This window comes from Ceratotherium simum, chromosome 29, assembly GCF_057802395.1.
Source record: "Ceratotherium simum simum isolate JZ-2026a chromosome 29, ASM5780239v1, whole genome shotgun sequence".
Classification (NCBI taxonomy): Eukaryota; Metazoa; Chordata; class Mammalia; order Perissodactyla; family Rhinocerotidae; genus Ceratotherium; species Ceratotherium simum.
In genome coordinates, this window is record NC_141928.1 from 24,047,111 (window position 1) to 24,063,372 (window position 16,262).

General features: G+C 35.3%; 1 protein-coding gene across 1 annotated transcript in view; it reads left to right on the top strand.

The window, feature by feature from the left end:
* The window catches only part of SHOC1 (shortage in chiasmata 1), a 77,794-nt gene that overhangs the window by 24,630 nt on the left and 36,902 nt on the right, over positions 1-16,262 (top strand). Inside the window, exons 9-12 of the mRNA XM_004423329.3 lie at positions 562-670; positions 4,820-4,914; positions 5,654-5,896; positions 9,612-10,028. Of these exons, the coding sequence (XP_004423386.2) occupies positions 562-670; positions 4,820-4,914; positions 5,654-5,896; positions 9,612-10,028 (864 nt within the window). The remainder of the gene's footprint in view (positions 1-561; positions 671-4,819; positions 4,915-5,653; positions 5,897-9,611; positions 10,029-16,262) is intronic.

Sequence of the window (16,262 nt, forward strand, 5' to 3'; positions counted from 1 at the left end):
TTGGAAGTTTACTGTTTTATTTATGAAAGTGATAGAAACACACTGAGTACTTATGAATAAATGAGGATTAGTTTTTCAAGCCCACCCTACAAGGGTATAACTCTGTGCTAGGCCACCTAGACTCCTGACTTATTAAGGTGAGGAATTACTCTCCATTAATACTATTTGCTTAACATCACCAGTATTTAGTATGGAGATAAAAATAGTACTATCTCCTAAGTACTAACAACATAGGTTGTCAGAATTAAAAGCATTATTTCACATAAAGCTCTTGGAATTTATCTCATATGGTAAACTCAATAAAGTTTAGTTGTCAGTGTATTTTTAAAAAATCACCACTCTCATAGTTGAGACACCCTGTGATATATGTGTAATTCCTTATGTAGGTGGAAATTTAAAACTTCTTTTGTATTTCAAATAACCCAAATTTCTTTTTATTAAAAATCTTTGTTGTAACAGGATGATCAAACACAATAGTTCCCCAAAAATATTCTAAATTATATTTAATTTTATTCAATGTTCATGTAATATTATGATTTTTAAAATTTTTATGTACTCTAGTGGAATTGGAAATGCCATTAACTCATCTACACCTAACAAACCAACATTCTTCAGTGAATTCATTATGTACAGGACTTCAGACATTTCCATTTTCTCCTGTTTGTAAAATGTAAGTAAAGATTATATCTAGAACTCAAATCGCAATTCAGAACAAGCAGTCTTTAATTAAATCTTTCCATATAAAGGCAATTTCTGGGATATCTCTGTGAAAAAATGTAAAAGATAGAAGTGTGTCTATAGTAAGCCACTGGAGGGAATATATGAATATATATATATACATATTTGTTTTTATATGTGTAGAATATCTTTAGAAGGACACATAAGAATCAGGTAACATTAATTGTATCTAGAAGGGAACTGGGTAATCTGGCAATATGGGAGCTAGTGAGTGATAGAGCCAAGCTCTTTTATACTTTTAGTATTTTCAATGTGAATGTATTACCATTAAATATAAACTGAAAATTCAAAAGATTCTAGCACTGGAACCATCTGCTTAGGACTTTGCCTCTGGACACTTGCCAATAGCACTGCCTCTATTGGCGCTCATTGCCATGAAAGATAGTGTCGTGGTGTATTAGTTTGCTAGGGCTGCCATAACAAATACCATAGACTGGGTGGCTTAAACAACAGAAATTTATTTCTTCATAGTCTGGAGGCTGGAAGTCTGAGATCAAGTTATCAGCAGAGTTGGATTCATTCTGAGGCTTCTCTCCTTGGCTTATAGATGGCTGTCTTCTCCCTTTGTCTTCATCTAGTCTTTCCTCCATGCATGTTTGTGTCCTAATCTCTTCTTATAAGGACACCAGTCATGTTGGATTAGGGCCCACCCTAATCACCACATTTTAACTTTATTACCTTTTTAAAGGGCCTAGCTCCAAATACAGTGACATTCTGAGGTACTGAGAGTTAGGGCTTCAACATATGAATTTTGAGGGTCACAGTTCAGCCCATAAGAAATAGTTAAGAGCCCCTGAGCTAGAGCCAGATTGCCTGGCTCTATCACTTATTTGTTTTGTGACCTTAATTGCCCCCTGCCTCAGTTTCCTTTTCTGTAATATTGGGATAATAATAGCACATACCTCACAAGGTTGTTATGAGGTCTTCTAAAGATTTGTCGTAGCTCTCTGACCAGGAATAGCCAAGGATCGCAGAACAGTGTGTTCAGTGGCTGATCAATAGATTTGGCCATCAACTTACTCCCCTAGGAGTACCAGGGATCACATCCCATCTCTAACAGTGGAAGTCCTCCACTGACCTTGTTTACCTCTGCCAATGTGGTATTGGTATTGGGGGAACCAGACATGTAAAATCAAGGATTGATCCATCAATCTGTTCAATACCCCATTGTTATTGTACAGAATAGTCTGTTATCTTCTCAGAATTGATATTGCAGGGTTGGATCATTGTATTCTAGTTTGAGCCAAAATTGCATAGCTTAATAGCCCAGCATCTTTGTCCTCTGACAGAGTCTGAGAAGGCTTTGGTTGATATCTTATACCATACGGCATACATGTAACTTATGTTTTCTGTGTTAGATTAGTCTGCTATAGTGGAATAAAGTCACCCCATTCCTCTACTTCTTATGCCAATTACAAAACTAGGAACATAACCAGTACAGCCTCCTTTCCCACTGTAATCCTGGAACTTAATGCGTCCTAAAATAACACATTTTCAGGAAAATTACAAGAAAGTCTATGAGTCTCAAATGAATTATTCCCAGAGTGGACATGGTAAGCACTGTGTGCTGGGTTTTGAGTTCTTAGCTGTGATTGACTGATCTACCAGAGGATAGTGCTGTTGGGTTACTGGGAGTAACTAGAGCAGCTCATCACTAGCTGCTCAGGCTTCTATTAATGGTCTCAGGAAGGTGTCCCAGCATAAGATGGAGGAGCCTGGCATTGAGGGCACCCATTATCTTCATCTTCTGGCAAAGAATTATTTCATGTGAGGGATAAATCTGTGCTACACAGAACTTTACCATTAACTAGAACTGCCCATATCAGATATGAGCTGTAAAAAATAACATGGGGGGCTGGCCCGGTTGCATAGTGGTTTATGTTCACACACTCCACTTGGGCAGCCTGGGGTTCACAGGTTTGGGTCCCTGGCATGGACCTACTCACTGGTCATCAAGCCATGCTGTGGCGGCATCCCATATACAAAAAAAAAAAAAATAGAGGAAGATGGGCACAGATATTAGCTCAGGGCTAATCTTCCTCAGCAAAAAGAGGAAGATTGGCAATGGATGTTAGCTCAGGGCTGATCTTCCTCACACACACACAAATAATAGCATGGGATGAGTACAGGAACTACCTATAGTTTGTTTAAATACTTTTAGTCCCTTTACTAAGGTGCAAGATGTTTATTGGCCGGACCTATACTGTCTTTTTAGTGCTCTTTTACTCTTTTAGTTACTTCATATACTCTAATCCATCTGTTAGGGCAGATTGGTAATTAGAAACAGAAACTAGCAGAAATTAGAATAATCTTGAATTTCAATCTGATATTAAAATTATTTACTTAAACTATAATAAACTCTTTTTAATCACACAAGTTATATATCTGCTTATTGTTATAACTCAAACATCTAATGAGAATTTATGAAACTTAAGTCTCATCTGTGTATTATGATTTGCCAAAGTTAGAACCAAAAAGGCTTTTAAATTAACCAAAGGTTCTAGGGCCATTTGAAATGACTTAAAGAAGTTGTCTCATCATTAACTATATTTTCTAGCAAGAGGTAAATCACTTCCATTTGGTTTGTGAATATAAAAACTTAAAAATCCCTATTTTAAAAAATGGATTTATACCTCAACTATGAAATTAAAAACAAAGAGAAAAAGTGTTAAAATAAAACAACAACAGAAGGGAAGAAGGGAAAAATAATATGTAATGTTAGTGTACTCTTAACTTGCTTTTATGGTCCCAATTACTTTTATTTCAGAACACAACATTTTGGTTGGAAGTGTACCCAGTTAACAAATATTTTTAGTGCCTACCACATGTAAAACTCTGTGCTAGATTTTATGGGGCTAAAAATAAAAGTCTGTATAGCATAAGACTTTATTTCCATACTAACTGATTACTGAATTGTGAACATATTTTTAAATATGACCAAAGAATGTATCAATTTCAGACATGTCTTCAGAAAGCTGCATTAAGAGTGAGAGTATTTGTCTATATTACCATCTACTGTTGGACGTGGCTTATCTAAATATTTACCCTTTCTTTCAAGTTAAAATAATTGCCTACAATCTGAGGTGTTTAGTTGTCAAAGAGACCTTGTTAAGGTTTCTCAAATTTTCTCAAAATAGATTCTCAAATTTTGCTCCCACATGCCAGAGTTTTGGATTATGTGGGTAAATTGGATGGCTTAGACATAAAAACTAGCTTTTTACTGCCCAGGATTGTCAATTTAACTGGCAGTACTTATAATTAATATGCTAATATATGTTCCATATGAACAGAGAAACAGAATATAATCAATTCTCACTTAGGAGGGAGTGGGAGGTTTGAGGCATAGATTAAGGGATTTGTGAATTAACAGTCTCTTCCTTACCAAGCCTAGCAACTTCTTAGCTGCTGATGGGCTGTGATTTACACTGATTGTCATTCATATTTCCTCTCTTCTCCCAGCACTCCAAAACACATAAGCAGACATGCATCACTCACTCATGTACTCACCAAGATTGAAGGACTTGAACTGAACTTTAGAACCTGTCGCTTCCTGAGAAGGTAGAGCAGACAGAACTTTTGCGTAGTTCTAATCCTCAGCCAGTAAAGGCTCCGGAATTTCTGTTTAGAATGGACTTGGGGACAGCAAATTTGTAAAAATTTGTGTTAAAGCTAATGTTTTGTATGGTAAGCACAGTAATTTTACTTAAATTGTATTTTTATTTTGGATGGCTTATAGGGTTGGTGCTGGCACAGTTTATGGAAGGAAGTACTAAAACTCTCCCAAGTCAGCCTCCTCTGGCTCCAGGTTCCACTGAGGGAGATAGGGGTAGGAATAAGTTATAGGCAAGCAGGATCAGTTAATGAGCTGGGAAATTGCCACACCTTCCCAAGGGTGGAGGAAGTATTTGAAATTTGGTCTGTGGAACTCTCTACTTCAGTTTACATATTTATAAAATAGAGTTAATTTTTCACCTGCTTTTGAATGTAAAAAATACTTAGCAAAATACTTTTCTTAAAAAATTTTATTATGCAAAAAGACTCAATATTATTAATGTATTAAACTTTAAATCTTCTTTTTCAGTAGTCTGCTTACTGCTGAAGAATCAGCTAGCAAATACCATATGGTGTGGCAATTAGAAAGCTACAGAAGCTCTTTGAATCCATTTTTGCTTACAGGTAAAGATCAACTGATTTGAATGCTAAATAGAAAGTATAGATGAAAAGGTACAATCAGTAGAAGTGTATTGTCAGTTTTATTATTTTTATTATTATCATTACTATCATTATAAAAAGCACAGTTCCAAAATTAGGATTTCAAAATTTATAATCCTAATTTTGGATTGATGCTTATAATGTAGATAATAATATTAAGCAGTTGCACTACTTTAGTTCCTCCATGCGTTATGATTTGTCCCTATTTAGGCTAAAAAGTAATGAAGCAGAAAGCTCTGTGCCATGATATCTAAGAAGATAGTCGTCATAAAATCTAATCAAATATTTCTTCTCGTTTAGGCTCATTATAATGAATTAAAAATTTCTGATTTAATAAATCTTACATTAATTCTTCAAAATGTTGTCAAATGAGTTAATTTAGTAGTTACTAAAATGGTCAAACAAAATAATGGGTCCATCTCCTACTAAACATTAGAATAATTTTAACTTCATGATACTGCCACAGATAGAAATAAATCTTTTATGTGACTTCTATTGCTATAATATTCTGGACTTTTGCAAATATTAGCATCTTAAAGATGAAATACTGGATATAACTTCAAGTTTCACTGTTTTCCTTAATGTGTGAAAATCTATTTCATAAGGAATTTCCAGTGTGGTTCTGTTTATTGTGTTTTTCATCTCTTTTGCCCTCTGGACTGATTCTGACTGTTTGTTTTTTTGTTTGTTATTGTTTTTTAAGTGCCAAGAACTGAAGAGCCCAACAGTCAATATTCAGTTACAGATTTGAAAAAGATACTTTCTGTTGAAGAAGAAAGGGTTGTGATTAATCCTGTAAGTGCAGAGTGGTGGAAACAAGCAGGACTAAATCTGACAGTGACAGAAACTTTGGAACATCCAAATACATACTTGTGTCGTGATGATCTACCTTCTGATGATACGAAAATAGAGATATTTTTGCCTACAAAAGCACTTCAATTAGAATGTGAGTACATAAATAGTAAATAGTGTAAACATTTTCGGAATAAGAAAATGTTAGATACTGGCTTTCCACTAGGTGATTGGGAAAATAGAACTCAATTCCAGCGTTCAATATTGGCGCTGGCTCTGCCAGAGTTTATAATTTTGAGCTTCGCTTGAAAAAATGAGGAAGTTTGGCAAGCTAATGCCAAAATTCTTTTCTGTCCTAAAATTTTGTAGTCTCAGTTTTTCTTAATTTCTAGCCATTTTCAATTAAAATGACTTTGTTTCCTTTTGTAAATTATTAGTGGCTAACTCAGTTTCTGTTTACATCAGCCTACACACAAACCAGCACTGTTATTTGTGGACGTCACAGCTGAACTTTGAGGGTTTGATAATATCTAGTAATTGCTCTTCAACAATAAAAGATCTTCCTTTATTACCAAAAAGTTTACTCACTTAACATTTTTTACTTATACAACTTAAGAAGCCAAAAATATCTTTTGAGTATCTGTCTTTTGAGTTATTTTGGTTGCTTTGTATGCCATTTTAGTAAATGGAATGTACTTAGCCTGAATTATAACTTTTTGAGGTATATATGTATTGTTTTAAAATCACTTTGTGCAATAATTAAATTTAGATCTTAAAGGAGTTAGGAAGGTTTACATTTAGTTTATTATAGAGTAAATAAATATATTAAAAAGTGAATTTTAGAAATTATTGTGTATGTTGGGAGATTGCTCTAAGGAGATAAGAGTTGAGATGAGAATTGTTATCAGCAAGGGATGTTTCAAAGACAGAAGACAGAGGGCTTTGGATGTGGTAATAAGAAGAATAAACAGACTATCTCAAGCAAATGCACACCAGTCTGTCCTAACGCCTAGATGGTTACCTATGGTAGAAGAAGAATTTTAAAAGAGATTTGGTCAGATTGCTAGACAAAGAAGAAGGGGAGGAAGATTTTATGAGGTCTTCAAATATCCAGAATAATATATTAAATCTATAAAACTACATAAAGTCTCTATTATGATATGTAATTATTTTGAGGTTAAAATAAAACATAATTCACCTTAATATCCAGTAGAATTATGATGATAGTTTAATTCTGAAGTTTAAAAAGCAATAACTGTATCAGGAGCCCATGGCCAAGTTGTCAGGGTAGGGGTGGTTAAAGAGAGGGTAGTAGAGGAAAATAATCAGGAAAGTGAAATAATAAACAGTTCCTATTTACCTGCTAAACATACCAGGATATCTCTAGAAAATATCTCAGAGGTTGCACATTGGTAGCACTCAGGTCCTATTCAGCTCACATATTATTGACCCATAGGGTGTTTTAATTATTTACCAACATTTAAAATTTGGAGGGTTGCACATAAAAGATCTGCATTTTGCGATTGTCTTTCAAATTCCAAAAACTAGACTCAGATGCTCATATGGCAACAATTGGCTGGGGCCGGTAGCAGATCACCACTTTAGACAGACCATGCCCTCTCCAGTCCACCATAGTTCCCAGTGCTCACAAATGGAGGCCAGGTGTTAGTTGGCATTTAGCATTACTCTTACACTTTTATTTTACATTTAGTGTAGTTAAGAGGAAAGTAAAATGGTTATTATGCCAATATCTCTAATAAAAGCAAAAACAAAAAAAGATTTGTAGACTACATTTTGGAAGAAAAAAATACAAAATTTATCTTCCCAAAGATTATGATTTAAGCACTGGCCATATACTTCACTCATTGACATTATTTAGCTGACCCTATAGGCATTTAAGTTTTTTTCAAATAAACTTTATGAGGTATAATTTACATATAATAAATGCACCAATTCTAGCTGTATGGTTTGATGTATTTTGACAAATGTATATACCTATTAATTAAGTATAGGTAATTAAGATATAGAATATTTCTATCACCAAATTAAGATATAGAATTAAGATATTAAGATATAGAATTAAGATTAAGATATAGAATATTTCCACCACCACAAAGTTCCCTTGTGCCCCTTTGCATTCTGCAGTCATTCTCTCTCCATCCCACACCTCTCCTCTACCAACCTTTACCTCTGACCACAGGTAACCACTGGTCTACTTTCTGTCACTATATGTTAGTTTCCCTTGTTCTAAAATTTCATTTATGGAATCATACAATGTGACCTTTTTTGTGTCTAGCTTCTTCCACTCAACATAATATTTTTGAGATTCACTCATGATGCTGTGTGTATCACTATTTCACATCTTTTGTTACTGAGGAATTTTTCGTTATATGACTATACCATGGTTTGTTTATCAACTGTCTTGGTTTTTTTTTTTCCTAGTTTTATGCTATTATGAATAAAACTGCTATGAATATTCTTATAGAAGTCTTTTTGTAAACATATGTTATCATTTCTCTTGAGTAAGTATCTAGTTGTAGAATTGCTGGGTCTAATGGTAGGTTTATGTTTAACTTTATAAGAAACTACCAAATTGTTTTCCAAAGTGGTTGCACCGTTGTACATTCACGCCAGCAATGTGTGAGAGTTCCAGTTACTCTATATCCTTGTCAACACTTGGTAGTGACAGTCTTAAATTGTAGCTATTCTAATGAGTGTGTTGTGGTATCTCATTGTGGTTTTTTGTGTATGTGTGAGGAAGATCGGCCCTGAGCTAACATCTGCCAATCCTCCTCTTTTTGCTGAGGAAGACTGGCCCTGAGCTAACATCCATGCCCATCCTCCTCCACTGTATATGGGATGCCGCCACAGCATGGCTTGACAAGCTGTGTGTCGGTGTGCGCCCGGGATCCAAACCACGTGCACTTAACCGCCTGCGTCGCTGGGCCGGCCCCCTCATTGTGGTTTTAATTTGTATTTTCCTGGTGACTAATAATGATGAGCATCTTTTTACATGCTCATTGGCCATTTGTATATCTTCTTTTGTAAAAAAAGTATGTAACAACTTTATTGAAATATAATTCACATACCATACAATTCACCCACTTAAAGTATACCCAATGGTTTTTGGTATATTTAATATATTTTAGAGTTGTGTAATCATCACCATAATCAATTTTAGAATATCAATCAATTTTATTATCCCCCAAAAGAAATCTTGTACCCATTAGCAGTCACTCCCCATTTTCCCCACCTGTGGAACCACTAATCTATTCTCTGTCTCTATAGATTTGTCTATTCTGGATATTTCATATAAATGGAATCATCTTTTGTGACTGGCTTCTTTCATTTAGCATATTTTCAAGAGTCATCCATGTTGCAGTATGTGCATATCTTATATGAAGTATTGTTCAAATATTTTATCAAATTTTTAATTGGCTTTCTTTTTAAATATTAAGTTATAGGAGTTCTTTATATTTTTGTATACAGTCATTTTTCAGGTATACATATTGCAAGTATTTTCTTCTGGTCTGTGGCTTGCTTGGTACGTAAGTTTTTGACTGTTAGAGTAACTGTTACCTCCAAGGCTATGACTTACTGTAAGCCTATTGGCAATAGAGTTTTTCTGGAATTCTTTTTTTGCCTGATAATCTAGCTCCAGTAGTAAGAAAAAGAGGTTCTGGATTTTTATCCTCTTTAAAAATTTATTTTATTCAGATCAAAACTTGATTTTCAAAGCAGTAAACAAAGTACTTCTGAGGATCAAATTATATTAGTAAGAACCCAAAACTAAAAGTTATCCTAATACCTTAGTAGAACACTCATTTAGGCATGAAAGTCATTTGGATATTTTTATTTTCTGTTTTCAGCATGGCTAGAACATGAAAGTTGTTCCTCACCTATTGTACTTATTAATGAGAAATCTACAAATGATCATTTATCGCTTCCACAAAAGAGTCCATCTCTGGCAAAAGAAGTACCAGACCTGTGTTTTTCTGGTGAATATATCTCTGTTAAAAAAACAACAAAAGAAGAAATCCCAAAGAATGGTCTAGAACTAGTTTATAGAACAATCCAAAATAAAGAAAATAAAGATTGCTTGGAACTTGACTGCACAGTACCATCTAATGAATCATCTTCCCCTTCAAAAATTGAAAAAAGATCTTTTAAACATGGTAAAAAACAGCAAAATGATTTGGACCTTTTGAGTGACTTTATTATGCTGCGAAATAAATATAAGACTTGTACCTCAAAGACTGAAGTCACAGACAGTGATGAAAAAAATGGTGGGTAATTTAGTAATATTTTGGCGTAGTTATGACAGCTTAAAGGACTAAATGTATAATTTATTATAGAAGTAAAGAAATGAAGCTCTTCCAGATAGAATATATTATTTTTCAAAGCCAAAGAAAATGTTATTGATTCATGATACTTATTATGTATGGAGATAGCTATGTGTATATAGATATAGATATAAATGTAGATATGTATTTTCTAAAAAATTAAAAAGTACATTTGAACTTATAAGAAAAGCCACTATTTGTAAAACTTGCTTTCTACCACTTGGCTGTACAGATTCATAGTATTTCTAACTTTTCCTGATCATTCTGCCATTTTTTGTTCTGTTTTAGCTGACAGTTCTATCTCAGTATTTTAACTTATATTTTAGTGTGTACTTAAGAACATTTTGCCCATTTGATTGCTTATTACTCTTTTTAACTTTCTAAAGAATTTCCATTTGAGTTGTAACTGTTTACATTCACAGTTTATAACCATATCAAAAGTAGTGTAAAGTGTCATATCATTTCACTTCTGGTAAAAAAAGAAAAATAGGTATTCTAAAATATGTTGGACATAGGTTACCCAGATGAAATAAGTATAGAAATATTTATATGTGGGAGTTAGAGCATACTTAGGTCTTAGTGTCCTATATGCTATTAATGTGCACAAGATCTAGCTCCAGAATCAACTGTAAAATAAGAAGTAAAATATATACCAAAATATCACCTCGTACTAATAAAGGCTAAGTTGGAGAATGGAGATTAGTTTTGAGGTAAATGGGCTTACTAACTAAACACCAGATTGGGCAGAGTTACCTACCCAGTCCCGAACTATACTGGACTGGGACAGGATTCCCCATAGTGGGGGGCTGCGTGGGAAAGATTCATGACATAGAGAAGCAGAGGAGAATCCCTGTTCCTTGTGGACAGCATGATATGACAGCCTTTTTTTTTTTTTTTTTTTGAGGAAGATCAGCCCTGAGCTAACATCCATGCTAATCCTTCTCATTTTGCTGAGGAAGACCGGCTCTGAGCTAACATCTATTGCCAATCCTCCTCCTTTTTTTTCCCCCAAAGCCCCAGTAGATAGTTGTATGTCATAGCTGCACATCCTTCTAGTTGCTGTATGTGGGATGCAGCCTCAGCATGGCCAGACAAGCAGTGCGTCGGTGCGCGTCCGGGATCCGAACCTGGGCCGCCAGTAGCGGAGCGTGCACACCTAACCGCTAAGCCACGGGCCGGCCCTAGAGTTTCTTTTTTTTTTTTTTTTTTAAAGATTTTATTTATTCATTTTTTTCCCCCCAAAGCCCCAGTAGATAGTTGTACGTCATAGGTTCACATCCTTCTAGTTGCTGTACGTGGGACTCGGCCTCGCGTTGGACGGAGAAGTGGCGCCTTGGGGCGCGCCCGGGATCTGAACCCGGGCCGCCAGCATCAGAGCACGCGCACTTAACCACTAAGCCACGGAGCCGGCCTAGAGTTTCTTTTTATGTAGTAGTTTGACCACCTCTAACTTACCTTGCTAGGTGACAATTCTGTATGTAACTGAGATCTTTTTTTTTTTTTTAATTGATGTTTTAATGGTTTCTAACATTGTGAAATTTTGGGTTGTACATTATTGTTTGTCCATCACCATATATATGACTCCCTTCACCCCTTGTGCCCACCCCCACTGCCCCTGGTAACCACAGTCCAGTTTTCTCTGTCCATGTGTTGGTTTATATTCCACATATGAGTGAGATCATACAGTGTTTGTCTTTCTCTTTCTGGCTTATTTCACTTAACATAATACGCTCCAGGCCCATCCATGTTGTTGCAAATGGGACGATTTTGTCTTTTTTTATGGCTGAGTAGTATTCCATTGTATATATATACCACATTTTCTTAATCCAATCGTCTGTCGAGGGACACTTAGGTTGCTTCCACTTCTTGGCTATGGTGAATAATGCTGCAATGAACATAGGGGTGCATAAGCCTCTTTGGATTGTTGATTTCAGGTGCATTGGATAGATTCCCAGTAGTGGGATGGCTGGATCATAGGGCATCTCTATTTTTAATTCTTTGAGGAATCTCCATACCGTTTTCCATAGAGGCTGCACCAATTTGCATTCCCACCAGCTGTGTATGAGGGTTCCTGTTTCTCCACATCCTCTCCAACATTTGTTGTTTTTGTGTTGGTGATTATAGCCATTCTAACAGGCGTGAGGTGATATCTTAGTGTTGTTTTGATTTGCATTTCCCTGATGATTAGTGATGTTGAGCATCTTTTCATGTGCCTATTGGCCATCTGTATATCTTCCTTGGAGAAGTGTCTGTTCATTTCCTTTGCCCATTTTTTGACCGGGTTGTTTGTTTTTTTGTTGTTCAATTGTGTGAGTTCTTTATATATTATGGAGATCAACCCCTTGTCAGATGTATGTTTTGCAAATATTCTCTCCCGGCTGGTTGGTTGTCTGTTCATCTTGATTCTGGTTTCATTTGTCTTATAAAAGCTCTTTAATCTGATAAAGTCCCACTTGTTTATTTTTTCTTTAGTTTCCCTAGTCTGGGTAGGCATGTCATCTGAAAAGATTCCTTTAAAACCAATGTCAAATCGTGTGTTGCCTATATTTTCTTCTATGAGTTTTATAGTTTCAGGTCTCACCTTCAGGTTTCTGATCCATTTTGAGTTAATTTTTGTGAATGGCAATAGCACATGGTCCACTTTCATTCTTTTGCATGTGGCTGTCCAGTTTTCCCAACACCATTTATTGAAGAGACTTTCCTTTCTCCATTGCATGTTCTTAGCACCTTTGTCAAAAATTAGCTGTCCATATATGTGTGGTTTTATTTCTGGGCTTTCAATTCTGTTCCATTGATCTGTGTGTCTGTTTTTGTACCAGTACCATGCTGTTTTGATTACTATTGCTTTGTAGTATGTTTTGAAGTCAGGGATTGTGATGCCTCCTGCTTTGTTCTTTTTCTTTAGGATTTCTTTAGCTATTCGGGGTCTTTTGTTGCCCCATATAAATTTTAGTATTCTTTTTTCTATTTCTGTGAAGAATGTCAGTGGGATTCTGATTGGGATTGCATTGAATCTGTAGATTGCTTTAGGTAATATAGACATTTTAACTATGTTTATTCTTCCAATCCATGTGCATGGGATATCTTTCCATTTCTTTATGTCATCTTGGATTTCTTTCAATAATGTCTTGTAGTTCTCATTGTATAGGTCCTTCATCTCCTTGGTAAGATTTATTCCTAGGTATTTTATTCTTTTGGATGCAATTGTAAATGGTATTATCTTTTTGAGCTCTCTTTCTGTTAGTTCATTATTAGCATATAGAAATGCAACTGATTTTTGTAGATTGATTTTGTACCCTGCAACTTTGCTGTAGTTGTTGATTGTTTCTAATAGTTTTCCAACAGATTCTTTAGGGTTTTCTATATATACAATCATGTCATCTGCAAATAGTGAGAGTTTCACTTCTTCGTTACCTATTTGGATTCCTTTTATTCCTTTTTCTTGCCTAATTGCTCTGGCCAAAACCTCCAGTACTATGTTGAACAGGAGTGGTGAGAGTGGGCAGCCCTGCCTCGTTCCTGTTCTCAGAGGAATGGCTTTCAGTCTTTCCGTTGAGTATGATGTTGGCTGTGGGTTTGTCATATATGGCCTTTATTATGTTGAGGTACTTTCCTTCTATTCCCATTTTATTGAGAGTTTTTATCATAAATGGATGTTGTATCTTGTCAAATGCCTTCTCTGCGTCTATTGAGATGATCATGTGGTTTTTATTCTTTGTTTTGTTGATGTGATGTATCACGTTGATTGATTTGCGGATGGTGGACCATCCCTGCGTCCCTAGTATAAATCCCACTTCATCATGGTGTTTGATGTTTTTAGTGTATTGTTGTATTTGGTTTGCCAATATTTTGTTGAGGATTTTTGCATCAATGTTCATCAGCGATATTGGCCTGTAATTTTCTTTCTTTGTATTGTCTTTGTCTGGTTTTGGTATCAGGGTGATGTTGGCCTCATAGAATGATTTAGGAAGTGTTCCATCTTCTTCTATTTTTGGAATAGTTTGAGAAGGATGGGTATTAAATCTTCTTTGAATGTTTGGTAAAATTCACTGGAGAAGCCATCTGGTCCTGGACTTTTATTTTTTGGGAGGTTTTTGATTACTATTTCAATCTCTTTACTTGTTATTGGTCTATTCAGATTCTCCATTTCTTCTTGGTTCAATTTTGGGAGGTTGTATAAGTCTAAGAATTTATCCATTTCTTCTAGATTGTCCAATTTGTTGGCATATAGTTTCTCATAGTATTCTCTTATAATCCTCTGTATTTCCATGGTATCCGTTGTAATTTTTCCTCTTTCATTTCTAATTTTATTTACTTGAGCCTTTTCTCTTTTTTTCTTAGTAAGCTTGGCTAAGGGTTTGTCGATTTTGTTCATCTTCTCGAAGAACCAACTCTTTGTTTCATTAATCCTTTCTACTGTTTTTTTGGTCTCAATTTCATTTATTTCTGCTCTGATTTTTATTATTTCTCTCCTTCTGCTGGCTTTGGGCTTTGTTTGTTCTTCTTTTTCTAGTTCTGTTAGGTGTAATTTAAGGTTGCCTATTAGGGCTTTTTCTTGTTTGTTCAGGTGGGCTTGTATCGCTATGAGTTTCCCTCTCAGGAACACTTTTGCTGCATCCCATATGGTTTGATATGGCATGTTATCATTTTCGTTTGTTTCCAGATAGTTTTTGATTTCTCCTTTAATTTCATCAATGATCCATTGGTTGTTCAGTAGCATGTTGTTTAATCTCCACATTTTTGTCACTTTCCCAGTTTTTTTTTCATGGTTCATTTCCAGTTTCATAGCCTTATGGTCTGAAAATATGCTTGTTATGATTTCAATCTTCTTAAATTTATTGAGGCTTGCTTTGTTTCCCAACATATGGTCTATCCTAGAGAATGTTCCATACGCGCTTGAGAAGAATGTGTAGTCAGCTGTTTTTGGATGGAGTGCTCTGTATATGTCTACTAGGTCCATCTCGTCCAGTTTTTCATTTAAGTCTAATATTTTTTTATTAACTTTTTGTCTGGATGATCTATCTATTGCTGTAAGTGGGGTGTTAAGATCCCCTACTATTATTGTGTTGTTGTTGATTTCTCCTTTTAGGTTTGTTAATAGTTGCTTTATGTACATTGGTGCTCCTATGTTGGGTGCATATATATTTATAAGTGATATGTCTTCTTGATGTAGTGTCCCTTTTATCATTATATATTTCCCTTCTTTGTCTTTCTTAACCTGTTTTATCTTGAAGTCTACTTTGTCTGATATGAGTATGGCAACACCTGCTTTCTTTTGTTTGCCATTAGCTTGGAGTATTGTCTTCCATCCTTTCACTCTGAGCCTGTGCTTGTCTTTAGTGCTAAGATGTGTTTCCTGAAGGCAGCATATTGTTGGGTCTTGCTTTTTAATCCATCCTGCCACTCTGTATCTTTTGATTGGAGAGTTCAATCCATTTACATTTAAGGTAATTATTGATATATGAGGGCTTAATGTTGCTGTTTTGTCACTTATTTTCTGGTTCTTTTGCATTTCCTTTGTTTCTTGTCCCATTTGTTTTGGGCTGCCAATTCAGTTTGGTTGTTCTGTCTTATGATTCTTCTAGTTTTCTCTTTGTTTATCATATGTGGTTTTGCTCTGATTATTTGTTTAGTGGTTGCCTTGAGGTTTGGGCAAAAATCTTGTGTATGAGATAGTCCATTATCTGATAGCCTCCTATTTCCTTATACTAAGTCAATTCAGTCACTTTCCTCTTCCCCTTCTAAGTTGTTCTTGTTATACCTTATTCTATCTTGTGTTGTGGCTGTGTGTTTACAGTGATGAGGTTAAATTTATTTTTGGTGAATTTCTTCCTTTGATCTTTGAGTTTAGTATTTAAGTGGTTGCTAACCTATTCAGTAAAGATCTACTATTTCTCTGATTTTGTCTACCTACTTTTCTCCTTCCTCCAAGCTTTGTGTTCCCTTTCTCTTCTTTTTTTCAGGCCTGAGGGCCTTCTTGAGTATTTCTTGTAGTGGGGGTCTCGTGGCCATGAACTCCCTTAGCTTTTGTTTATCTGGGAGAGTTACTATTTCTCCATCATATTTGAAGGATATTTTTGCTGGATAGAGTATTCTTGGCTGAAAGTTTTTGTCTTTCAGTATTTTGAATATATCATTGCAGTCTCTTCTAGCCTGAACAGTTTCTGTTGAGAAATC